The sequence below is a fragment of the Artibeus jamaicensis genome, unplaced genomic scaffold, assembly GCF_021234435.1.
Source record: "Artibeus jamaicensis isolate MK-2021 breed Jamaican fruit bat unplaced genomic scaffold, CSHL_Jam_final contig_1015, whole genome shotgun sequence".
Lineage (NCBI taxonomy): Eukaryota > Metazoa > Chordata > Mammalia > Chiroptera > Phyllostomidae > Artibeus > Artibeus jamaicensis.
In genome coordinates, this window is record NW_026521194.1 from 8,193,680 (window position 1) to 8,218,770 (window position 25,091).

Sequence of the window (25,091 nt, forward strand, 5' to 3'; positions counted from 1 at the left end):
ACTGAGCTACACCAGCCAGGGTGGTTAATTCTATTTCTTAAAATTTCCTGTTTGTTTAAATTTCTTTTGAAATCTCTAGATGGAAAAGTTTTTGTTCCTTCACTGGGAGTGGCTACAGCCTCAATCAACCCTGATTTTCTCAGGCAAATGTGAAGCAAATGGAAAGAAAAAAAAAAATCCTCTAAGCTTAGGAGAGTTGTGGCAGAGAAGTCAACCTCAGAAAATCAGGTAGCATTGCCACATAGTACCTCCAGCTGAAGACTGAGGATGTGACTCAAAAAGGCCATCTGCTTAGTTCTGGGCTTTCGCTAATGTTCTTCCCCAAAGAGCAAAGAGCGCTCCATCCATTCTTTGTGAAAGCTGAGATACAAGGTTGGTTCTCTAGTTTTTGTGTCCTTGAGCATCTTTCCACGTGTGTTCCATTACGCACAGGGACTTCCTGCTTCATTGAGATTGCTAGAGCCAGACTGCTTGAGTTTGGATCCTGGCTCTGCTATTCACTAGCAAAGATGGAGTAACAATATGTATCTCAAGAGTTGCAAGGAAAAGATGAGTTACTAAGTAGCAGTCATTTTTGGAGGGATGCCAAGCACATATTATATGTTGTTAGTGTTGGATACTGTTTCTGTAGTGTTCCTTGGCCTGAAATCAATTTTGATACAGGCATGGGTCCTGCTTGCTCAGTTCCCCAGTACAGAGTAACCAGAGCCAAGCCATGTAGTTATTGGCATGTAGATGGGTGGTAACTTTGAGTGTTAAGGATTAGGAAACCCAGTAGAAGACAACTGTTATTGTCCCCAATTTCTATCAATTGGGAAGACGAAGCAATTTCCTCCTGTATATACTTTATTCATACATGCTAAATCTCACTGAACATGACATTGCCAGGAAGATGGCTAGGGCTGTCAGGGTAATCCTTGCTTCTGGCCTCATTTTGCACCAAGTAAATAAACAGCCAGGAGCAAGACTGGGGACAAGGAGGTAAGGGGTGAGAATGGGAGTGTGTGACACAGCTCACAGTGAGGCAGGCAGGCAGTTCTTGCCAATCGACACTTTATTTTTGCAGTCAACACCTGCACAGATGTTACCATTCACTTCCTGACCCTAGCAGGGGCCCCACCCATGCCCCAGAGGAGCAGGTCTCCATATTCTTCCCTGGGATAGTAGCAAAGCCCCTCCTCACAAGACAGAGCTCCTGCTCACTAACGTGCATGTGCCGTGGAATCCCTGCTCTGCTCCTGCATCATGAAAGGCTGGGACAAAGTAGGACAAGGGTGCAGTAGAGGTTCCACAGGCTACAGTGACCTAAGTGCTCAACTACTGGCCTGACCTGCCACCCCAGGTTTAGTCTGTACCTTCCAGACAGGAGCCTCCCTAAAGTTTAGCCAGGGTGGAGGTGCTGGCAGAGAAGGGACTGAGCTGCTAGGGGCAGGACACAGCAAGGAAATGAAGCAGAAGAGCCCAGGACAGGAGAGGTAAATGATAAAGTGCCCAAACTAAACAACCAGGTGGGACACAGGACAGAGCAGCACAGGTCCCTGAGGAGAAAAAAGGGACAGACCACCAGGGTTTGGGGCAGAGTGGAATGAGCATGGAAAAGGCAGGGAGGCAAGTGCAGGCTGTGGGAAGGACTTCCCTAGCCCTGTTCACATCCACTAACCCAGATGTAAAATTATTTACAAACTTAAAACCAACCCCAGGCACAGCAGCAGGCCTGGGACAGTAGGCAGGCAGGGGGTGGGCTAGCTACCATGTGACAGCTTCCCCACGCCTTGTCCCTCCTAGAGTAGTAGGGAAAGGAGGAAACAGTGACACCCCCAGACAGGTAGCCCTACTGTGCCTGCAATTCCTTTCATGGCTCATGGCTCTGCCACGGCCTGAGCCTCTTGGCCTGACTGTAGCAGAGAAAGGGTGTCGGGCCCTGGGGGCGGAGGGGGTGGAGCATCAGGGGGCTCTGGGGATTGCTCTGGCCTCAATCCCAGCTCTGCATTCATCTGCTCCAGCTCCCCCTGATCCAGCAACTCGAAGTCCTCAGTGGTGAGTGCCTCTTCTTCCTCAGGGATAGATGGGGGCTGGGGTGAGTCCTGGGGAAGAGGTGGGGGCACTGAGAGGGAAGGGACTGGGTCACTTTGAGCAAGGCAAAGTAGGGGTGGCAGGGTGCTTGAGGGAGTGGTGGGATCACCACTCACTGCCTCTGGGCTCAGTGTCTCCACTGGTCCTCCAGGGGAGAGCTTCACTTCATCTGTGGGAGAGCCTGCCCCATTGAAGTGCGTGTTCACAAAGTGAAGGGGGGATGAGAGCCGAAGCAAGGTTTCCTTGGCTGCCACTTCCTCCTCCAAGTCCAGGTCTTGCCTTGAGAGGGCCTGAGGGGGGCCCAGAAGGTCTTCGGGAGGGGCCAGCTCTGTCTCCTCTCCCTCCCCCAGCTCCCGGCTCCCAGCTTCCTCTGGCTCACTTGGCAGGCTTTGCTGGTCCAAATCTGTGCAGAAAACAAAGGATTGAGAATGTGCCTGCTGTTCTGATGGCCACGATAGGCTAATATGTTTTAGAATGAACTATGGACATGGAATGCCAGGCCAGGCCTTCGTTCGGGGTTCAAGTCTTTCAGGAACTTCGAGTATAACTAGAGGATCAGTTCCTCAAACAAAACATTTATGGGGCAACAATCAGAGAGCGGCAGCCAGCATCTCACAGCAGGGCAGGAAGACGAGGAAAGGCAAGGGGCTTCCCATACCCTCCGAGACATCAGTTAGTTGTGGAGTTGTGGCCCGGGATACTGAGAAGCCGCCACTTTCCAAGATAGAAGCCTCCTCATCTGATAGCTCTGAGTCTGTAATGGCCAAAGCCAGTGCTGTTTTCTTCACATCCACCTGCAGGAGAACCAGGATGAACACGACAGGTGGGGGAATACGAGAACTAATTCTCCAAGGGCACCCCCCACCAACTCCCACCTCCTTGAAAGGTGTCTGCCCTAACGCAGAGATTCTCCCCACCTTCTACTTGACACCCCAGCTCCCTTGACTCTCACCACCGGGGAGAAGCCAGCCAGTTCTGCCTCGCTTTCACTCTCTGTCTCTGCCAGTGGCTCGTCACTTCCGGAGGGTGCGTTCTTCCCTTGCCGCTCTAGAGAAACAAGAGGAGCAGGGTACTCACCAAGCAGGGACAGCAGTGGGGGACAACCATGGCCAAGGGACTGGAGAGCATCTAGATTCCAGGGTGTCCCCCGCCCCTGGAAGCCCCTTACTCCTCTTGTCGTGTTTGTGATGCAGGGTGTCAGCTTCTGCCTTCATGCTGTAGTCCAGCTGCATGAGCAGGGGCTCGAGGCGAGTGTACATCCTCTGGATCAGCTCATGGTAAACCACCAGGGGCCACAGCAGGATACTTAGCACTAGGGAATAGAACATCCGCTCAGAGCTCCCTATGCTTATTTCCTAAGGGCCCTTACTCAACTGGTCCCTAAACAAAAAGGGTTGGGAAAAAAAGGGGTCCTTTCCTGAGATCACATCAACCTCTTCCCTCCATATCCTCTGCCCTCGTCCCCTGGGGACCTCTGTAAATGGGGAACCAAACAGAGAGAGAGCAGTCCTCCTTTTAGATCACTCCGGGGAAAGAAAACAAGAAGAGGGCTTTGGAAAGGGCAGGGTTAGCCCCTACTCACAGACAATGTAGGAAATCATAATCCCCGGAACATAGTGTCCCAGCACAGCCAACACAGCACAGCCGGAGCAGACTCGAGCACAGAACTGCAGAGAAGAGCACAGGGTCTAAGTGCTCAGGCTGAGGTATGCACCCACTCATTCGAGTCGGACATTACTGCTTGCTGGTGAAGGCAGGGGTGTGCCCTCTAGGACTGCAGTGTTCCGGTCTAGTCAAGACGATGCCCGAGACCACCAGTACAGGAGTTTGCAATAGACCCCCAAACACCTATAATTCAAACTGTTCTGCCTTAGCAGGAAACAGTGTCAGAACACCAGCTCATTCTGAGGCGACACTGCCTCCCAAACCAGGCTGTGAATGATGCCTTGAGTAGGCGCCAGGTCTCTCCCTTCGGTGTCCAAACACTCCTCCCCACCCCCACCTCTTTTTCCCCACAGTACAGGGAACGGTTATATGTCATGGGGAAGGTTACCTGAGCTGGATTTTGCCTCTTGTACTGCAGCAGCTCCTGCAGGTGAATCTGGAAGGTGAGCCAGCTCTCAGCCAGGTATCTGCACAACTCGGGCACACTCAGCAGGTGCGGCCGGGCGCCTGACCCCGCACCCTCACTGGAGAGACATGACATGACCCCTGGAGGCCTCAGACACCAGCTTCCTAAGCACTCAAATCCCTCTGAGAATGCCAATGAGCTCCTCAGTCTAAGAAAATGGATAACCCTACCTCCCAAAAGGAGGCTGTCCTGGTCCAGGGAAGCAAAACCCAACCCTGTGCCCCAAAAGGAGCAAGCACATAACCACCTACATGGGAACCTAGAACCAAACTACTCATCAGTCCACTCACTATGCTGGGGCCTGTGCTTACAGAAGCTGCACTGCTGTCCCGCACCATGGTGACACAGGCACGAAAGCAAGATAGGATTTGGGCATTTGTCTTCAAGATCAAGAGGTGGCCTTCACTCACCTGTCAGAGTTTGGCTCCTCTGGGGATGATGCTATAGAAAGAGGAGGGGGAGAAGTTACTGAGTGGTAGGGGCTTTGGGAGACACTCCCCAAGGCAGACATAGCTGCTCCTCTTCTGCAGTCCCAAAGGACTTTCTTCAGATGCCAGCTGCAGGGAGCATTATGTTGTGTTGTTTGCACGTGTCTCCTTTTTTTAGAATTTACCCTTTTCAAACACAGGAACTACATCTTATTCATGCTTACATCCCAAGCAACTTGCACACAGCCTGGCCCCTAGTTGTTTCAAAATGCCCACTAAGTAAATACACAAACAACAACAAAACGATAAGAGCTAATATTTACATAATTCCTATCACATGTGATGCTCTACCATAAGCATAAAACATGTATCAACTCACTTAATCTCGGCCTCCTGATGAAGTAAATTCTATCCTCCCTGTTTTACAGATGAGGAAACCGACGCAAACAGATTGAGTGGCTTTTACTACAAGATCACACACATGATAAATGGCTGAGCAGACAATGGCACCCAGGCAATCTGGCTGCAGAGTCCACAATCTTAACTACCACCTTCGCGGTAACGCCAATTTTGAGAAAGGAGCAATTCTCGGTTTCCTACCTGGGGCAGTGCTGATGACTGAGAGGCAGGTGGCCATTGCCCTCCCCTTTCAATCGATCGATCGCGGAGCCAGCCACAAAACAAGTGCACAATGGAGACAGCTAAGTGAAAGAAGTTAACGCTCACCTGCGATGTCAGGGAGGAGGCGAGGGTGCCAGAGATCCAGCAGAAAATAGGCCAAAAGTGAGATGCTGAGGAGGAAGATGGGCCGGAGAGACGATGAAGACAGCAACCTTCGGGAGAGACAGGCATCTCAGCGGTGAATGGGTGAAGAGTGGCTCCCGCAGCCATCGCAAAGGGCGGAAAAAGTGCCCACTGATACGGGAATGGGCCTAACTCGAGACCCCAAGTCAGAGTAGTGGGGTAACTCAGGGGAAAACCGTCTTTAAAGTCCGGGGGATGGATCATTCCCCAGGGCCAGTGTCAACCCAGGAACGGGGAAGGGTACCCCGACCCCTCCCGCCCCTGCTCTCGCCGCGCACACGGCCCCGCCCCCTTCCTCCGCGGCCGTTACCAGAAGAGGCCGTTGAGCGCGGCCGCAGTGATCAGGCTGTGCAGCGGCTTCTCCCAGACCAGCAGCCGCTGCGCGGCTACCAACACTGCCTCCCAGCCGCGGAGCCGCAGCCACAGCGTCTTCGCCAGGCGTCCCACCGCCTCCGCCGTGGCTGCCTCCTCCTCCGCCTCGCTGGTGGCCTCGCCCATGCCTAGGCTCAGACCCAGGCCAGGGCTCAGGCCCAGCCCTGGACCCCCTCCCGCGCCGGTGTTACCCCCACCACCGCCGCTCGCCATAGCCCCGCCGCAGCCGCCGCCCGAGCCCTCGAGGAGCCAGGGCTGCGCGGCCGCCGCTGGGGGCGCGTCAGGCGGAAGGGGGCGCAAGCCAAGGAGAGCGCCGCCGAGGCAGCCGTGGGCAACACGTGATGGCGGAACGACGAGTCGGTCACGTGATGTGCCCAAACCGCCCGGATGGGGAGGTCCACGCCTGCGCACAAGTGCTACTGGCGATTCTGGTTTCTACGCAGGTGTGTTTCGGCTGCTACAGTCGTGATCGCAGCTGGAGTTGTGTCTGTCTCTTCCGGACGCGGGGACTGTGTCTCGGTGTTTCCCTGCCCCAGCCCCTTTTCCTCTTCCTGTGTATGCAGGGCGGTTAGGGAGTCTGGTGCCGGCCTGGTATCCCCAGTATGATACGGAGCTAAGTGGCAGGAAGGGGGTTTCTAGATTCCCAGTATCCTCTGTGGGTTCTGCTTCTGCTCTTGCAGGGCGGCGGCTGTCCCATTACTTGACTCTCGGCGTACTGGTCATCCCAGTTTCCTCCTGTAGTCGGATAAACAAACCCCAGCGCGTGACCCGACAGACTCAAAAACAGCTTCACCTACTCAGAAAAGTGGTGTCCTGTCTCCTTTTGTAAACTTTCCGGCCCCCACGTATCCGAGGTCTTTCCAATCCCTTGCTCAAAGCAGGAGATTGTGGCCAGGGGGTGAATTTAAAAATAAAATCCAGTTCAAGTGCTGTTTACTCTTTGGGGACATTCTAGCACCATTTATTGAGGTTTAAAACGTATCAGGCGTTTTATAGTCCTTTGAACCACTTAACCTCTGCAATAACCCTACAAAATGCATACTTACTTAGGTTTAAAATTACAAACTACACCAAAAGGTATACAGCAAGTTTCCCTGCTTCCTTGCCCACATCCCATACACTGTTAGATTTCTTGTTTATCCTTTTCGCCGCCTTTTAAGCACATTGCTCTGTATGTGTATCTCCTCTTTTTAAAACAATCGGAGCAATTCGCGGTCCTGAGTCTTTCACATTAAAATCTACATTGGTACGAAAAGTCAGCTGGGCTTGTTCACCTTCAGTGCGGCATGATTCCCTAGGAATTGTCCCCACCTCTCAGATGGGGAGAGGGAAAGCTGGGGCTCAGCTTTGACTTGCCCGGACCCAGTGTTACCAGGATTTGGAGCCCAGCTCCTTCCCGGCCTTAGGAAGCTGGCGGCTCGGACCAGCGGGCGGCAGGAAATGCCGATCGCTGACGCCCGCGACACCCCAGCGGCTTGTAAACGCCGGGCAGACGCCGGGCAGCACTGCGCGACACTAGCACTGTACGCGCTACCTTGTAGCCAGTTCTCCTCTCTACTCCGTGAGGTGAGCACCCCCCACCTGCGCACACTACGCCGCGAGCCCAGATCCGGGAGTCCGAGCCCCGCCCGGGGCGGAACAGGAAGAGGCGCCCTCCAGCACGGCCCCGCCTGCTGCGCCGGGCGCGAGGGGAGGGGCGGTGCTGGCAAGGGCGGTGGCTCCCTCTGAGGAGGCCTGAGGGCAGGTGGACCTGCGGGCTGGGACGGCTCGGCAGCCCCTTTACAACTCGTTTTCTTCGCATCCACCTTCGCAGGGCAGCGGCTGGCGGCGCAATGAACCTGGCCGGGCTCCTGCTGGACGAAGAAGGCACCTTCTCCGTCACCGGCTTCCAGGACTTTTCGGTGAGCGCGCCGCTCACCCCTGCCCCGGCCCCCCGGCACTTGGAGCCGGGACCCCGGGCTCATCTCAGGGGCCAAGCAGGGCCGCGAGCTCTTCTGACAGTCTGCCCGGGAGCTAGGAGGTAGAGGCTCGAACTGTGCCTACTTGAGGCCCCGGCTGCTTGGGCCCGGGGGAGAGTCGCGGGTACAGGATTGGGGATAGAGGTGGCCAGCCGAGGCCTTTTCTAGGAGAACCTCACTTGGGGAGCCTTCCGCGGGGGAGGATTCCTTCCCCTTTGGACAGACTGCCATTGGTAAACAATGCAGAGAACACGGGCTAGGTGGGGCACCCAACCCACGAGCAGTGAGGCAGGCCTGCTGCCCCGCACCCTCTTCTAGCCCCGAGCCAAGGTCTCCATCATACCTTCCCTGCCCTTCACCCTCTTGCCCTGTTTCAGTTCCTCCCAGGACACCAGAAGTTGAGTTCGAGGATCCGGAGAAGACTTTACTATGGCTGGGACTGGGAAACTGACTGTAGCCTGGAGGAGCTCTCCAGCCCCATGGCAGGTCAGACAATGTTGTGCGACTGAGCGAGTAAGCAGCATGAAAATGGGGTTGTCGACAGGCACCAAAATGACTCTAGGTGTAACCCATGAGCCGCTGTGTCTCTTTTTGTAGCTAGCTATTTGGTAAGGTGGTGTAAGGACTGGGTTTGTATTTCACTTTTTTTTTAGCCCAATCGAGTAAAAAACGTTGCCATTTTACAAACCCATGTCACTTCTGATTTGTATACCAGAAACTCTTTAAGATTCCAAGAACACCCAGCATGTTTTCCAAATGAACAAGGCATGTTTATTTCTGAAATGAACAAGAGTAGAAGACAAATTTAAGTAACTCCAGGTGAATGGAAAATGAGGCTCCTGCTGGAAAGAACTGAAGTTCGGATTTGGGATGGGCTTTTTGTCTCATTGTGGGAGAATTTGATCTCTATCTTGTTACTTGGTCCTGCCTCCAAGGCCTCAGATAATAGAGATCTGTCTGGATCTTCTGCTGGTAGCAGTGGGACGAGTGGGGAGGGGCAGGATTGTTTGCTTACTCTGTCTCCTGCCCCGGCAGACATTGCTGTGGAATTGCTCCAGAAGGCAGCCCCCAGCCCTATTCGCCGTCTCCAGAAGAAATACGTAGCCCATGTGTCCCGGTGAGCCTGGAATTGAGGGGGACAGGATGCAAGTGTTTGGATCCTAGAAAAAAGGGAAGGGTTATCCATAAAGAGAAGATATAGAGACACAGCATGAGCATTAGAAGAGTTAACAAGAGCTGAAAGGGCCTTGGGTTTCATTACCGATCCTTTCCGCCACGCAGGGAGGCGTGCATCTCCCCGTGTGCTATGATGCTAGCTCTGGTGTACATTGAGCGGCTGCGGCACCGAAACCCTGACTACCTACAGCATGTGTCCTCCTCTGACTTGTTCCTGATCTCTATGGTAAGGCGCCCCCTCCCCTTTGTTTCCCTGGTGACCTAGGAGCCCAGGCCCAGTTCTGTTGACACCATCTCTGGTTCCTCTGCAGATGGTGGCTAGTAAGTACCTCTACGATGAAGGGGAGGAGGAGGAGGTCTTCAATGATGAATGGGGAGCTGCAGGGGGTGTGGCTGTGCCCACTCTCAATGCCCTGGAGAGGGGCTTCCTGAGTGCCATGGTGAGTAGCTAGCTGTTCCCTCTCTTGCTCTGTTCCCCTGGCCCAGCTTTATGCTTCTGTCACCCCTTGCCTTTTACCTCTCAGTTTTCTCTTTCTTCATTTCTTTCTGCCTGTCCTCCTTGTGTCTTTCCTTATTAGTATCTTTCCTGTCTAGTCTGGACTAACTACAGCCCTTAGATGTTCCTGATGTGGTGAGCCCAGAAATGGGGCATCCACACTTCCCCATTCCTCCAGGCCCAGCAAGGGTGCACTCTGAGTCAGAGCTTACCTAACTGGGTTCTGATTATTTGCTTCCAGACTTTCTCTACTCTTAGACTCTGAGCTCCCTCTAAGCCCCGTATGGGCATGAACTGTTGCAGGATTATTCTCTCCCTGTGCTCTTAATGGGGGGTGTGATGTGACTCCAGATACACGATGATTAAATGAGTTAATATATAAAAGTTCTTGGAAGAGTACTTGGCACATACCACCAACTAAGTGGTACCCATAGTGGTGGTTGCAGTGCTGTTGCAGCTCTGGTTATTGAAAACTGTGGCTCACGTCTGAGCATGGTTTGGTGCCCTTCTCTTCGTACCCACAGGATTGGCGTCTCTACACTGACCCTCGGGAGATCTTTGAGGTGCTGAGCTGGTTAGAGAGCTGGTAGGTTCTAGGAGTTGGGGGGAGGGGCTTAAGGGCTGAGACCTAAGCTGGAAGAGCTAGACTGAGATGAGGGTCTGTAACTGGAGGGAGGGAGGAGACAGGAAAGAGAATTGTTCAGGGCAGTGCTCCTCAAACCTGCCCGCCTTCTTTGTAATCAGTCACCTTTGGGAAGCTCATCAGAAATACAGATCTTGGTCTCACCCTCAGTTTCTGGATCAACCCGCAGCCTAGCAATCTGTACTTTTAGCATGTTCCCCAGTGTCCCCTGGTGGGTCCTGGGGAGAATGAGGGTGCACTGGGGTCGGCTGCGGGAGAGTTGTGGATGCTCTGTTTTTTCTCTCCTCCCAACAGTGTGGCTGAGCATCAGGGACGGCGACGGGGCTGGTACACCTATACAGACCTGTGTGTGCTGCTGGAGCAGCCAGCCTGGCAGCTGGCCCTGGGCTCCCTCTGCCATCAACTGGCAAAGGTGAAGAGGTGTCAGGAAGCATAGGACACTTGAGTGGGCTGGTATATGGGTGGTATGATGTAAAGCAAATCCTGAAAGGCTCAAGAGAAGGGTCTGGGAGTAGATGGTAACAGTGAACTCTAACTTGAACTTCTGGAGATAAGGGATGGGTATGTTTAAAACGGTCAGAAGCACGTTTTAAGGAAAGGGTATTTGGCACTGACCTTTCTTATCCTCTCTCCTGCAGCTGTCCTGCCTATTAGCGATAGCATATGTGAGCAGTGTGGCCCTGGCTGTGGCATCAGTGGCTGTAATATACCAGTCCTTGGGACTGTCCTGCAGTCCTCCACCTGGCCCCCCGGACCTTGGACTGGCCTCCAGGTGCCTCTTGGAACCCTGCATACCTTCTCCTGTGCCACAGTGCCTGCCATCTCCTGGCAATGTCTCCAGCTGCCTGGAAAGCGACATAAGGCTACATTCACTCTGGGACAGTCTTCTGGCCTCATTGACCCCCCCACCGTTGCCTCCCCCAGACCCTCCTGCCCCTCCCACTCTTCTCCATAACTGTCCCCTTTGCCAGAAGCTCCAGAAAGACTTGCCAACTTGTCGTGCCTGCCACCATCCCAACCATACGGTGCCCACAGGACCCCCAAGTCCCTGGTACCACTCCTATGGCCCAGCTCCACCCTGGGCCTGGAGCCCCATGCCCTCCTTGCTCCCACAGCCCCAGGAGTGTTCCCTTTTTGGCATCATGGAGCTGGCCCGCCTTAAGTCTTTCATTTTCCCAGGCTAGGTAGGGTTCTGAGGAATTCCTGGTGAGGACTTGGGAGTCCTGGAGGAAGAATGCTTGAGTTAGATTCTCTCTACCTCTCTGGGTCCTTGGCTGGTCCCGTTATTCTGGGTGAGGGAGCTTAAGGGGTGATGGGGCAGAAGGCCTACAGGTCACTTGCTCTTTTAGGCTTAAGCGGCTGGCTGCTTGGGCAAGCAGTGGTGGTGCCACAGAAAGCCTCAGTTCAGTGACCAGGGGCATGCCACAGATGGACAGAGAAGCCCTTGTCTCCTTACCGCTAGACTCTTTTTAGACTAGCCTTTTAGTTCCCTGGGATGGAAGGGTAAAGGTGGGAGATGAGAAGTGGGGGAGGGAGGGAATGCTGACCAGGCTCTGTGTGATGTCTCTGAAGCAAGAGAGCCAGGGACTGATAGGGCCAAGGGGAGAGCTTCCGAGCGAAGGCCGGTGAGGTGGGAACCCGATCCACACCCGCCCCTTGGGGATAGTCCAGAGGAGCCAGGACTGCCGGGACCTTCAACCTTGCCCTTTGGTCTTCCCACCTTTTCTTTTTAGTACTCTGCTCCTGGGCTTCCATTTCTTCCGGTTCCTCTTCTGGGTGTTCTCACAGGCCTCTCTGGCCACCGCTTTGTATCTGGGTTTTTCCACGCTTTTGTAGAACTGGGGTTTCAATAAACAGTTTCAGTTGCATGGCCTGGACTCCTTCTCTGGCAGCCCTTGGCAGAACTTCCTCCCCCACATCTGCCTTCTGAGCCTCCCTGCTCCCTGACTCCGTCATCCTGCAACTCTCTCTCCGCCCCATTTCGGAAGAACCTCCCTGCCTCCCCGTTCCCAGCACCCAGGGGTCACTGGCACGGCTCCGCTTGGTTGCTGTGGGGTGTGGGTGGTGACCACTGTGCCTGGGGTTGGCCCTATCCATCTTAAGTTCTGGGTGAGCGCCACTCTTACAGATCCTGAAGCACATTTGGGGAGAGAGGCCAAGTCAAGTATGCAGCAGATCCCTGCCAGTTCGAGGGCAAGCCCCAACCCCTGAACCCTAAATCCAGCCCTGTCCAGCACGTGGTGGTAGTCATTAAGAGCAGTCCGAGGCTGGGTTATTGGAAGAAGGAAAACCTCTCTGAGCTGAACTGAGGGTATTTAAGACTACTTCAGATTATCCATAGCTGGGGTGTACTACCTGCCTGCCAGGGGGGCATTTTTGAGGCAAATATTTGAAGATATGCTACTCGTATTTAGCCACGGCAGAATGCTAGACACTCTGCAATGCTCAAGACCCCTTTTATTAGGAAGAGTTCCCAAGATGACTTTGGAATGACCAGCTGCACGTCGTGCATAGGGAAACCTTTATATTTGAGCCTAGAACTATCCGACTTCACATGTAAACACAAAGTCCTTTTTGTACAATTTGAAAAAGTCTGATTTCCAGGAATGCACATCCATGTAAATTAAAACTAACTTTGCTTCAACGCTTGACCATGAACTTGTTCATTGTTTTGAAGCATCAGGTCACCAATGGCAGCACTGCCTGTCGGGAAGCGCCAATTGGCAGCGGAGCGACTACGTTCATGAAAATTCTACATATAGGGTGGGAGCTGGATCACTTTGTTGTCTTCTGGTTTAGCTGGGCCCAAGCTTTCACATAATGAAACACCTTTTATCGATTACTTGTATTTCGCCTTCATATCAGCGAGGGCATCGTAAAGTTGTGGTCACCATGGTCTGCATGCCACCCATTACCTGTGCACTTCCTTTGGAGGGAGTCCAGGGGGTTTGACCCTGAAAGGGTAGAGGACCGCAGTGCAGCGATGGTTCCAAATTACAGTGGTGAGCGGGGGGATACAATCTAAAATCTTCCCACCCCTCCTATCCTGCTTTACAGAGCCTGGAACGGGGGGGGGAGTTGGATGGAGAGTTTGGGGGGAGGGCTCCAGAACATGGCTCCGGTTAATGGGTGATGGAATTTGCACAAGAGCTGGGCAAAGGTGAGTAGGCCGTGTCCTGCCCTGGGTCTCTCATTTCTTCACTCTGCTTCACCCACACCCCTGCTGTCTCCCCACTCTAAGGAGCTAACTTCAGCCAAACTACTTAACTCTGGCCCAGGGCAGTCAGCACAAGATGAAAGACAGGACAGAATGAGCCGATCACAGTCCCGTCCCATCCAGCTCCCATCTCTGGGCCCCCAGGAAGCCTTGGCTCCCCGGCCGCTGCAGCCTGCTGTCCAAAATCCCTCTTCCCACTCTCGGGCTTCTCTACGTGGGCCTCTTCCCTGGGGCCTCAGCTGTCTTCTGGCTCTGCAGGTAGGAGGCGGCCGTGCAGGAGTTGGTGCTGGCCGGTGAGGGTGTTTTGGGGAGTAGACGCGGCATGGGAAACCCTCTAGAAACAGGTGTTCCCTCCGTTGCCTGAAGACCGCCCCTTCCCATACCTCCACCTGCAGCATTTCTTGGTTCTTGCTTCTGCGCTCTGTGCCTCCCACCTGCTCCTGCTTCGAAGTCTCCCCCCAGGAATACTCTCTTACTCCCCTGCCCACCTGCTGGCCTCCAGCTTCTTTTCGTGTGGTGTGTCTACCGCCCTGCAAACTTGGATGGGCAGCAGGTAAGGGGGACTCCCTAGAGGGAGAGCAGAGTCCCAGGGTGGGATAGGAGGGGCTCGGGAAGTCCTTTTGGCTGCCACCTGTTTCCAGACCTGCCAGGGCTGCTGCTATTCCTACAGGCTGCCTCTTGTCCAGGTTCCATCCTTTGAGTTCCTTGCCCCTGCTCTTGTGCTGGTTAACCAGAAGCTGCCTCTAGCCATCCAGACACCTGGAAACTGTGAGTATAGGACAAGAGCATGGGCTGAGGGTGGGTTGGGTGCTAATCTGAGAATGCAGGTATAGGTAGGTGCAGGATTGAGAATGGACAAGGGTAGGAGTGGTAGGCACTCTGGGGTCTTGGAGCTGTGCCGGGCGCCAGCTAGGACTGCACAGTAATGGGTCTCCATTCCCTTTACCTCTCTCCTCTCTGTGCCCCCAATTTTCTAGCTTCTGGCACACTGCACCCGTGTGAGAGGCCTGACTGCCACAGCCTGGAGCTCTGGAATGATTCCCTCCGAGAGGTAAGTACTTGGGGATTGGGAAGGCTCTGGTTTCTATTATGCAGAGACTGACCTTCTCTGGGGGAAGGAGGTGGGGACGGGTCTGGGTGAGGTACCCACTTGACCGCCCCTGGGTTAATTAGGAAGTCCAGGCCGAGGTCAACTCAGTCGAGCCAAATGTTTTCTCTTCGCCTTCTCCTCTACTCCATTAGGTGTCTGGGGCAGTGGTGGTGTCTGGGCTGCTGCAGGGCACTCTGGGACTATTAGGGGTTCCTGGCCACTTGTTCCGCCACTGTGGACCCCTGGTGTTGGCCCCCAGCCTGGTTGTGGCAGGGCTGTCTGCTCACAGGGAGGTGGCCTTGTTCTGCTCCAGTCACTGGGGGCTGGCCTTGCTGTACGTAAGTCCTGAGAGGCATGGGGTGGTGACCAGTGGGGGTGTGCAGGGCTGGGGAGGGCAGAGCTGCTGACTCTACCAGACTGTCTGAGCAGGCATAGCTTGCGGGGTTTGGAATCCAGGGCTTTTGTTGGATTCAGCTGGTCTCTTTGGCTTTCATGTTGTCTCTTGCTGACCCCCAAGGTGTCCTCTTTCTCTGTCCATAGGGGCTTTCTTCTCAGGGACCCCTTTTATAGTATTCTGCCTCTTCTACCTCCAGTACCTGCCTCAGGATGTCTATTTCCTCTTGCTTCTCAATCTCCTTCTCTCTCTTAGGCTTATTTTGCTCATGGTGGTCTGTTCTCAGCACCTGGGCTCCTGCCAGTTACCCCCATGCCCCTGGAGGCCAGCTTCAACCTCTCCAACTTGTACTTGCATGCCTGCCTTCCGGCTCCTCTCGGTATGTGGGGGTCTGGGAGGGGCAGTCAAGATGAGAAGGTCTGGGATGGAACACTTGCTCAACCGCCTACTCTATCTGTGGCCTGAAAGAATCTGGGGGAGGGGTTCTTTTCCATCTCCTTCTTGTCCCTCAGGTGCTGGTCCCAGTGGCCTGTGTGTGGGTCCTCTCTGCCCTGCTGGGTCTCAGGGCAGACCCAGAGCTGTCTGCCCCCAGTGAGGCACTGTGGTTTTGGCTGCCTCACCCAGGTACGTGTGCTCCTAGTCTTCCATCTTCTTACTGAAATAAAGGTGTCTGTTTCATTCAACTCAAGATTTAATGAATTTTATGTCTGAGTTAAACCTGAGTTTTCTCAAAACACACAGGGGAGGGAACTTGCTATTCTCAGGTGCAATGCCAGCCCCTCACCACAGATGTTTTATTTAGTGTTTGAGAGATCTGCAAACCCTACCATTCCCTGCGGATAGTCCTTACCCAATTTACACGTTACATTTATGCTACTTACCCCACAGGCATTCGAGTTAGTGAGCTCTGTATTAAAAAAGAATTGCTTTTGAGTCCTGGCTCATGTGGCTTAGTAGTTGAGTGCTGGCCTGCAAATCAAAGGGGGTCGCTGGTTTGGTTCCTGGTCAGGCCACATGCCTGGGTTGCAGGCCAGATACCCAGTAAGGGGTGCGAGAGAGGCAACCACACACTGATGCTTCTCTCCCTCTCTTTCTCCCTTCCTTTTCCTCTCTCTAAAAATAAACAAATACTTAAAAATTGCTTTTCAAGCACTGTACCTGAAATTTGCACATTCATCAATTTAATAAAGGTCTGTTGAATGCTCATTAAGTGCTAGGTACTTGATAGGGGACAGTGACAAACGTGAAAGGTGTAGCACCTGTGTTCATGAAACTTATAATCTGTTGGGTAATACGGGTACTCATTAAATAGGCACCCAAGTAAATGCAAAATTACATGTGGTAAGTATAACAAAGGGTAGGTGCATTGTGTGATGAGAGTTTACAATGGGGAGTCTGGCTTTATCAGAGAGGTCAGGAAAGGTTTTTTTATTTTTTGAAGATTTTATTTATTTATTTTTAGAATAAGTAAAGGGAAGGAAAGGGAGGGAGAAAAACAGCAATACGCAAGGGGAACATTGATTGGTTGTCTCTTGCATGCCCCTAACCAGGGACCTGGCCTACAACCCAGGCATGTGCCCTGACCGGAACCGAACCAGCAATTTCGGTCTGCTGGATGACACCCAACCACCTGAGCCACACCAGTCAGGGCAGGAATGGTATTCTTGAGGGAGTGATCTTTGAGCTGAGATCTGAGAAATGAGTAGGAGTTAACTGGTGAAGGACAAGAGCATTCTAGGTGGAAAGAACAGCATATGTACAAGCCCTGTGGTGGCCGGCAGCACAGCAAACACAAGGGTCTTAAACAGGGATCAGACCAAGGGGGACCTTGTAGACTATGGTAAAGGGATGGTCTTTATCCTAAGAGTTGGATGGTTTTGTCCCAAGACACCTTCAAGGGCAATGTGGCCTCTAGGATTCTTGTAGCACAGGCCTCTGGAGGCAGGGGGGTGCTCCAAACGTGAGTCTTACCCCAAAGTGATTCTTCCTGTCTCTTCAGTGGAGTGGGTCTGGCCCATGCTGACGCCCCGGGCTTTGGCTGCAGGCATCTCCATGGCCTTGGCAGCCTCCATCAGCTCCCTGGGCTGCTATGCCCTGTGTGGCCGGCTGCTGCATTTGCCTTCTCCACCTCCACACGCCTGCAGTCGGGGGCTGAGCCTGGAGGGCCTGGGAAGTGTGCTGGCAGGGCTGTTGGGGAGCCCCATGGGTACTGCATCCAGCTTCCCCAATGTGGGCACAGTGAGTCTTTTCCAGGTATGTGGACGGGACTGGGGATGGGAATGCTGGGGGTGCTGGAGAGGGGAGGCAACTTGCACTGACTGTTGGAGAACTGCGGGCTACACTGTTAGGCAGGTCACATTCATGACCTCCTTTAGAGAGGTGCCTAGAAGTAAGAGGTTAGGGGTTTAAGGAAGACACCCAGTCAATATTGAACTCCTTCTGTGCCTCAGGCCCTGTACCAGGGCTGGGGCTCCTGTGAAGAATGAGTCAGATAAAGTCCTGCTTTCTGGTGGACTTCAGAGAGGGAAAGGCAGACAATTAAAAAAAAAAAACCATAAATAAGGTAATATCCCAGAGTGATAAAAGCACTATTAAGAAAACAAAGCAGGGTAGTTAGTAGGATAGTGGTTGAGTAAAGGAGGCCCCTTTGGGTAGAGAGCTTGGCAATACCTCTTGGAAGGGTAACTAACGTTTGAGTTGGGATCCAGATGGTGAGAAGGGGCCACCAAGAAAACACCTCAAATAGTCAAGGAGATGGCTGTTTTCTAGTGTCTCTTCTTCATGTAGGCTGGATCTCAGCGAGTGGCCTATTTGGTGGGGCTGTTCTGCGTGGGGCTTGGGCTCTCCCCAAAGCTGACCCAGCTCCTCGCCACCATCCCGCTGCCTGTTCTTGGTGAGTGGGTGTTCCAGCAGCATTGGCATTGACCCAGTAACCCCAGTGTGGCCCACCGGTTGCTTGTGGATGGCACCCTTTCTTTCTGAATAGCCTCCTGATACATGGATATGTATGTCAGCAGCCTTTATTTTCTCAGCCCAACAGAAGCCTTTGACGGGGCTTCTGGGCTTTTGGCAGAATTAGAAATGAGCCTTTTGGTCATCTCTCTCCATCCCAACCTGCCTCACCCTGCAACACTCCCTGCTGTGCTGGCTCTCTCTCAACCCCTTTGATTACTTTCCCATGAGACAGGTGGCATACTGGGTGTGACCCAGGCAGTGGTTCTGGCTACTGGATTCTCCAGCTTCCACCTGGCTGACATTGATTCTGGGCGGAACGTTTTCATTGTTGGCTTCTCCATCTTCATGGCCCTGCTGATGCCAAGGTGGCTTCGGGGAGCTCCTGACCTGCTGAGCACAGGTGGGAGGAGGAGGATGAAAGAAGGGTTTTGTTCAGTGTCATGAAACCAAGAGCTTGAGGCTTTGGGCTCTCTGCGCTATACCCACACCCTTCTCCAGGGTTTGGTATAAGCAGTTCACCAATTTGTTTAGCCAATAATTATTGAGCACCATGCAAGTTCCATGGGATATGAAGGTAAAGGTACCTCCAGATGTTAGTCCAGTAAAAAAGTAGAAGTGTAGGCACATAGCAGGACAGGCTTAGATAAAGAGCTGTGCTGCTCAGTGATGAGAGAGACAGCTGGCTTGAGGTTTGAGATAATCCAGGTAAATTTTATGGAGAAAGTAACCTTGAGCTGGTCTTGAAGGATGGTAAGATTTAAATGCATTTGGTGAAAAAGTCATTCAAATAGCTTTGTTTGCTAGTTCAGCTTAGCAAGTGACAGTAGTTCTCAACTGAGGATGATTCTGGCAATGTCTGAGGGCATCTTTAGCTGTTACAAATGGGAGAAAGGATTGTTACTGGCATGTAATTGGTAGAGGGGTGCTGCTAAATATACTACAATGCACAGGACAGTGCCCCTTGCCCCCCCCCACCCCCAAGAATTATCTGGTGTAAATTATTAGTAGTACTAAAGTTGAGAAACCCAGGCTGGAGCACAGAAGGTAAGTGGGAAATAAGGTTGGGGATTTTTAATACAAAACTTTCCAGAGACAGGGAGCCTGAAACTATCACGAGTGTATCGGAGAGCATGTGGGTGCTCAGAAGACAGGGTGTTGAGCAGAGACCCTGTGGGAAGGGCCTGGGTGTGGGAAATGGAGCAGAGAGGCAAAGGACAAAGGGGATAGAATGACAATTCAGAAAGATCTGCTCTTAGTCCAAGACTTAGATTTAGGTCTGGAAGTATAAGACTCCTTGGCCTTGCAATCAGTAAGATCAGGGTTCCCCTCCTGACTGGTCCCAACATCCCGTAGGCTGGAGTCCCTTGGATGTGCTGCTTCACTCACTGCTCACAGAGCCCATCTTCCTGGGGGGATTCTTGGGTTTCCTCCTGGAGAACACCATCTCTGGTAAGTTATGGACAGGCCCTAGCAGACTGGGGAGTGGCCGGGAAGTCATCACTCCCTGGGTTGGGCAATATCCTGACCAACCTCTGTTTTGCAGGCACACGGCTTGAGCGAGGCCTAGGTCAAGGGCTGCCATCCTCTTTTGCTGCCCATGAGGCTCAGATGCCTCAGAAGTCCAAGCAGAAGGCCACTGAAGAGTATGAGCTTCCTGCCCCCCTCCAAAACTTGTGTCCCTGCATCCCCCAGCCCATCCGTTGCCTCTGCCCACTGCCTGAAGAACCTTGGAATGATGAAGGAGGGTCTGCTGAGCCAGGAGAGACAGCTGAAATGTTGCCTGGTTTTGGGGAGCAGTGCCCCAGGTCTAGCAGAGAACTTAGATCTCACTAACTCCATGACTCATACTTCTGCTATGGTTAGATTAGCTCTATCTTTCAGCTTGCTGAAGAGTTGGCTCCCAGACTCTACTTTCTGAGAGAGAGAGAGACAAAGGAAAGAGAGAGAGAGAGAAGAATGGGCTGACATAAGGTTTTGTTTCCCAGGAAGTGTGCCTTCTCTTAATCAAACATAACTGTTCCAGAACAGGGGCCCTGAATGATTAAATGAGATTTTGCTTGTAAACTACCTATACTTGAACTCCTGCATTCACTTAAACATTTATTAAGTACTGGCTGGTGTGGCTCAGTGGATTGAGCACTGGCCTGCGAACCAAAGGGTTGATGGTTGAATTCCCAGTCAAGGCACATGCCTAGGTTGCAAGCCAGGTCCTTGGTTGGAGGTGTGGGAGAGGCAACCAACTGATGTTTCTCTCAAACATCGGTGTTTCTCTCCCTCTCTTTCTCCCTCCCTTCCCCTTTCTCTGAAAATAAATAAAGTATTTTAAAAAATAAATATTTATTGAGCCCTTCCCATGAGCAAGGTCCTGGAACTACAGGTACAGATAAGACAGGGTAGGGTCCCTGCCCTCTCGAGACACTTACGGTTTAAACAGACTTACGTAATTACTAACTAAAACCCAAAGCAGAAGGCAGCCTGTAATAAAGACTAGAACAATGCTTTGGAGCAAAGAGAAAGAAACAATTAGTTCTGACTGGGGACAGGGGGAAAGGCCTTCTGAGAGAAGCAGCACTGAGGCTGGCTTTAGCAAGAGGAAGATTTTTGGATGCGGAAACTGCACAAGAAGAATTTTCCAGGCTCAGGTATCCAGCTCAAGAGTACAAAGTACAAGATGAGGGATTTCAAGCTTCTCAGGGGCGATGAAGCGTAATTATGGGAATGGATGCAGACAAGCAAGGAGGTAAAGGACGAGAGAGGGTGGGATTTATGCTTCGGAGACCCTACGCTTAAAGAGTTGGAGAAGACCAGAGAGATAATCTAGTGAAGCTCAGCCCTCTCTCTATGTATATCAAAGAGGTTGGACAGGTGCGGGAGGGAGGGGAAGTGGCATTTATTGACAAGCCCAAATACAGGGATCCCCTCTCCTGCACCTCACCCTGCATTCTTCCCACTCGGCCAGTCCCGCTACCTCTCCACCTCTCTACCAGTTGGTCACCTTGCCTCTCTAGCAGTTAGACTACGGTGGGCCTGCAGCTAAGAGTGCTCGTTTAATCAGCTCAGTGGGCCCAGACTTCCCGCTGGAGTCAGACCCTGGCTCCGCCCCTGTGTCCCAAGGCCCCGCCTCCCCGTTGTGGCGAACGGAACGTGCCTACTCTAGGCTTTTCAGCTTGCAAGGGCCCGCAGGCCTGCTGCGGGGAGGGTGGGAGCTGTCGCACCGCTCACGGTAGGTGGGGGTCGGATTTCAATCAGGGTGGGGGCCGGGCCAGGCGGCGAGGGGCTGCTCTGGCGCTGTGTGCTGGCGAGGCCGCAGGCGCTTTGCCCAGGAGAGACCCACGCGCGCGGCCCACATTCGGATCGGAACTCGGGAGAGTGGGCGGGGCCTTGGGAGCTGCGCACGCACAGCCCGCCTCCCGCAGCAAGGCGGGGTCTGTGAAGCTGCTCCACGGCGGGCTGTTCGGTTGAACCGGGCAGCGGTCGGTTGAGACCCCCTCTGAGGGGTCTTCAGCCGAACCTCTGCTGCCGGTGCTGTAGAAATGGAAAGGCGGGCGGCGAAGGTTCTAGCAAGGGCGAATGGAAACGGGACGCCAGGCGGGGCTCGTGGGGTGGGGCTGTGGTAAAGGTAGCGAGGGCTCGTCCCCTCCTAGAAGGACGAGGCGTGGTCCAGCCGGGAGGGTGGCTGGGGCCTTGCTGCCGCTCTGCTGGATGGAGGAGGAACTGCGCGGAGAGAGCGCCTGGAGGCTGGGCGGCGAGGCGTGGTGCACAGCTGGGTTCTCTGGTGACCCCACCTCGCTGTTGGCCCTCGGCGCACCCCAGCCTCATTCAAGAATTATAAACGGCCCTGGCTGGTGTGGCCCAGTGGTCGAGTGCAGGCCTGCGGATCAAAGGGTCGCCCGTTGCACATGCCTGGGTTGTGGGCCAGGTTTCCAGTAGGGGGCGCGTGAGAGGCAACCACTCATTGTCGTTTCTCTCTCTCCCTTCCCTTCTCTAAAAAATATATAAATAAAATCTTAAAACAATTGTATTAAAAAAAGAATAACAAACGTGGAGGTTAAAGGCAGTCTTGAAGAAAAAAAGAAAAAGGTGAGATGGAAAAGCCTCAGAACAGGATGTGTGTGGTGGGGGCAGCTGACTCCATACCTGATGCTGGGCATCTCAGACCTTTTTATGTGACCTGTTAACCCTGCCTACGCTTTAAACTCCTACCCCGCCCCCAATACCACCGACCCCCACCCCAGCACACACATTCATACAGTCTGATGGTCTCGAGTTAACGGGCTTTCTGAAGTGACGGGTTAGGATGATCAACCCAATTTTGGTGACTCAGAGTGCACGCCAAGGAGTGTCTGTAGGGAGAGAGGGTCTTGGCGACTTCACTTGCGTTTGTGACCTTTGGCAATACAGTGAGGAGTAGCCCAGCCATTCCAAGATCTCTTTCTGATAGAAAGAGCATGGTAGGAAACATGACTGATGTACCATTCTCCAAACGTAATGTTTTGAGTCTGCGGCAAATAAAAGTCACAATGCGTATTTATAGTTCACCTGTCTACTGACTATGCAAATTAAGTTCTGTTACAAGGCCACGCTTCAAAAATGAGGTGGTGGTTGGAAGACTAATGGCTTAGACGGAGATGGAAGTGACTGGGGGAACAAACCATGTTAACTTTGTTAATGAAGTCTAAGGAGTTTTCTTTATATTCTGAGATGACCCTCCACTTCACTTTGTTTTTATATACTGAAATAATGAAGGAAATTGTAACATTCCCCCCTTTTCTTAAACCCACAGGAAAAATGAAATTTCTTGTCAAGTAGCCATAGTTACTGAACATCTACTATGTTAAGACCACAAGCTGAGTTGTCGAAGCAGAAAAGTTAGTTTCCAGTAGTTTCAGGATGCGCAGCAGGGCAGGTATCGTTGATGGCGGCAGCGCCTTGGGGTGGAGATGTGCAGGATGAGTGCAGTGGCCATTAATTCATCATCTCTACCTATGTGATGTACTCTGCCTTGTATGCATGAGGTCTTAGTCTTGCAGGTTCTTCTTGAAATGGGCTTTCCTGTTTGCTCTGCACACAGTGTTTAGGAGCGCTTTATCTGTCTGTCATTGATCCCTTTGAGAACTGTCAATAGCGGCAGACTTCTCCCCAAACAAGGACAGGCACGTGCAGGCAGATTTTGCGTGTAATTCCAGAGGATTCACATACCTACACTCTAGGTTAAGAATCTGTATTAGGGCCCTTGACTGGTGCGGCTCAGTGGGTTGGGTTTCATTCGTCAAAGCAAAGGGTCTCCAGTTCAACTCCTGGTCAAGGCACATTCCTGGGTTGTGGGCATGCACAAGAGGCAACGTCGTTTCTCTCTCACGTCAGTGTGAATCTCCCTTCCTTCTTTCTCTAAAAAAAAAAATCTGTCTTAGGAAATATGTTTTACATGGTTTTATATTTATTATTTATTTTTATATTACATTTGTCATTATATTATATGTACTTATGGAATATATATGTGTTTAGGGAATATGCATATATATTTGAAATTTTGAGACCTTCCAGAGTTTTGTTTTTAGATAATGATCAAATAACTTGAATTTCCTCTGATGAAACTTATGATTTATGATGTTTTATAAGACAAGAACCACTTCTCTTCTAGAAGTTCTAGGAAAGGATAGCATTGACATATTTCTTAGGAATGTGATAAATATGCAACAAGAACGGTTTCCATATTGTTATATTAGAAAACAGAAACACTAACACCAATATGCTGTGGCTTAAATGCTATAGAAGAAAGATATATTTTATGCCCCATAGGAACTTAATATGGAAAAGAAATCTCTCAAAATTCTAAACAGATTTTTGGTGGCCAAGAGGTACTAAGATGGGTGCTCAGTTGGGTGTATACCAGGGGTAGGGAGGTGGGGGGGACTGAATGGGGTAGAGTGTAAATCCATGCTTCCGTGCCCTGGCTGGTGTAGCTCAGTGGGTTGAGTGCGGGCTGCGAACCAAAGGGTTGCCAGTTTAATTCCCAGTCAGGGCACATGCCTGGGTTGCAGGCCAGGCCCTGAGTATGGGGTGTGCAAGAGGCAATCACACATTGGTGTTTCTCTCCCTCTCTTCCTCCCCTGTCCCTATTCTCTAAAAGTAAATAAATACAATCTTAAAGAAAAAATTCATGCTTCCTGTTTTAAGTAGGGAGGAATTTTATGAGACTTATTCAACTGTCTGATGGTCTCTTCCCCCACCCCCCAGGCCTCGAGTACCCTTGGACACTTTGCTAAATTAAGACTCTCTTGCGGATGGATGAAGTGGAGCAAGGCCTGTTGGTGCAGCCATGGGCATGGCTACAGCTTGCTGAGAACTCCCTCTTGGCTAAAGCTTATATTACTAAGCAGGGCTATGCCTTGCTGATTTCAGATCTTCAAGGGGTGTGGCACGAACAGGTGGATGCCAGTGTTGTCAGCCAGCGAGCCAAGGTACGTGCAAAGAGAAGTGATGCTGTGTTGTGGTGATGGATATTTCTTTCCTAGTGAAGGTCGGGGGACATTAAGATCAACTAGCTTGCTGGCCTGTCAGTTGCAAGGAAAGTTGAATCAGGTTGAGACAATTCCAGTTAATGTCCTGCACTTCTACCTATAGCCCTGGAGTCTTTCCACAAGTGTGTGTGTGTGTGTGTGTGTGTGTGTGTGTTAGTTTGTGCACTGCATACAGTACAAGGCAGAATTGTGAAGTAGGCCAGTTGATCTCTTTTCTCATGCCTGGTGTTTTCCTGTTCACCTGAGTTTTCCTCTGCTGTTATTTATGGAGGAGTCAGTCTCCTTTTAGTGCCCTCACTCTGTGCAGCCCCTGCTGTCTTTTCAGGAGCTGAACAAGCGCCTGACTGCCCCCCCTGAGGCTTTTCTCAGTCATTTGGATAATCTGCTTCGCCCACTGTTGAAGAACATTGATTGCCCTGGAAAAGCTACCTTCTCCTGTGATCATGGGGCGGAGGCACTGATACTGCGGGTGCGGAGTGAGCTCTCTGGGCTCCCCTTCTACTGGAATTTCCACTGCATCCTAGCTAGCCCTTCCCTGGTAAGTAAAATTCAAATTTAGGGTAGGGAAGGGGGCTGTTAGCAGCTTTGAAATGAAGCTTTAGGTGCTCTTATTTTTTGAAACTACATTTGAAACTCTAATTAGAAAACTCTCCTTGTCCAGACAGAAGGCAAAAAGGATTCTTGACTGGTACATCCTTTCCTTGCAGAGGGAGCAGAGTTGGAGTCTGCATACTTTCCTGGGTGTCTTTATTCATTACTCTATTCAACATTTATTAAGCAACTACTGTGGGCCAGTTGTTGGGTGTCGAGATCTAAGACAATGTGGCCTATTC

General features: G+C 52.0%; 4 protein-coding genes across 10 annotated transcripts in view; 3 read left to right on the top strand and 1 right to left on the bottom strand.

The window, feature by feature from the left end:
* Positions 1–1,036: 1,036 nt before the first annotated feature.
* RETREG2 (reticulophagy regulator family member 2) lies at positions 1,037–7,436 on the bottom strand. 4 transcript variants are annotated; one of them, XM_037155486.2, is made up of 10 exons: positions 7,343–7,436; positions 5,747–6,543; positions 5,359–5,465; positions 4,615–4,645; positions 4,127–4,262; positions 3,656–3,740; positions 3,242–3,385; positions 3,026–3,120; positions 2,732–2,867; positions 1,037–2,476 (listed from the first exon to the last, which is right to left on the bottom strand). In XM_037155486.2, the coding sequence occupies exons 2-10, from the start codon at positions 6,019–6,021 to the stop codon at positions 1,860–1,862; spliced, it is 1,626 nt and encodes a 541-aa protein (XP_037011381.2). In that variant the 5' UTR covers positions 6,022–6,543; positions 7,343–7,436; the 3' UTR covers positions 1,037–1,859. The 4 variants fall into 4 exon arrangements, with proteins under 4 accessions (XP_037011381.2, XP_037011382.2, XP_037011383.2 ...); XM_037155487.2 differs by having other exon boundaries at positions 7,390–7,421; XM_037155488.2 differs by lacking the exon at positions 7,343–7,436 and adding an exon at positions 7,181–7,304.
* Positions 7,437–7,484: 48 nt separating this feature from the next.
* CNPPD1 (cyclin Pas1/PHO80 domain containing 1) lies at positions 7,485–12,732 on the top strand. The gene is made up of 8 exons (XM_037155504.2): positions 7,485–7,709; positions 8,144–8,252; positions 8,802–8,883; positions 9,048–9,168; positions 9,254–9,382; positions 9,963–10,024; positions 10,376–10,493; positions 10,720–12,732. Exons 1-8 carry the CDS (start codon positions 7,641–7,643, stop codon positions 11,263–11,265), a joined length of 1,236 nt encoding a protein of 411 aa, XP_037011399.1. The 5' UTR covers positions 7,485–7,640; the 3' UTR covers positions 11,266–12,732.
* Positions 12,733–13,219: 487 nt separating this feature from the next.
* On the top strand, positions 13,220–20,049 carry SLC23A3 (solute carrier family 23 member 3). 3 transcript variants are annotated; one of them, XM_053663661.1, is made up of 12 exons: positions 13,220–13,550; positions 13,688–13,851; positions 13,969–14,066; positions 14,276–14,349; positions 14,541–14,726; positions 15,069–15,161; positions 15,295–15,406; positions 16,782–17,035; positions 17,570–17,675; positions 17,970–18,137; positions 19,091–19,186; positions 19,281–20,049. In XM_053663661.1, the coding sequence occupies exons 1-12, from the start codon at positions 13,392–13,394 to the stop codon at positions 19,568–19,570; spliced, it is 1,800 nt and encodes a 599-aa protein (XP_053519636.1). In that variant the 5' UTR covers positions 13,220–13,391; the 3' UTR covers positions 19,571–20,049. The 3 variants fall into 3 exon arrangements, with proteins under 3 accessions (XP_053519636.1, XP_053519356.1, XP_053519925.1); XM_053663381.1 differs by having other exon boundaries at positions 13,221–13,550; positions 14,541–14,722; positions 15,038–15,161; XM_053663950.1 differs by having other exon boundaries at positions 13,221–13,550; positions 14,541–14,722; positions 15,038–15,161; positions 16,827–17,035.
* A 327-nt stretch (positions 20,050–20,376) lies between these two features.
* The window catches only part of NHEJ1 (non-homologous end joining factor 1), a 76,777-nt gene continuing 72,062 nt past the window's right edge, over positions 20,377–25,091 (top strand). Inside the window, exons 1-3 of one of the 2 annotated variants that reach the window (XM_053668673.1) lie at positions 20,377–20,477; positions 23,975–24,198; positions 24,584–24,796. In XM_053668673.1, the coding sequence (XP_053524648.1) occupies positions 24,022–24,198; positions 24,584–24,796 (390 nt within the window). In that variant the 5' untranslated portion in view covers positions 20,377–20,477; positions 23,975–24,021. Of the gene's footprint in view, positions 20,478–20,861; positions 20,961–23,974; positions 24,199–24,583; positions 24,797–25,091 lie in introns of those variants that run through there. The other variant, XM_053668625.1, reaches the window with a different exon arrangement.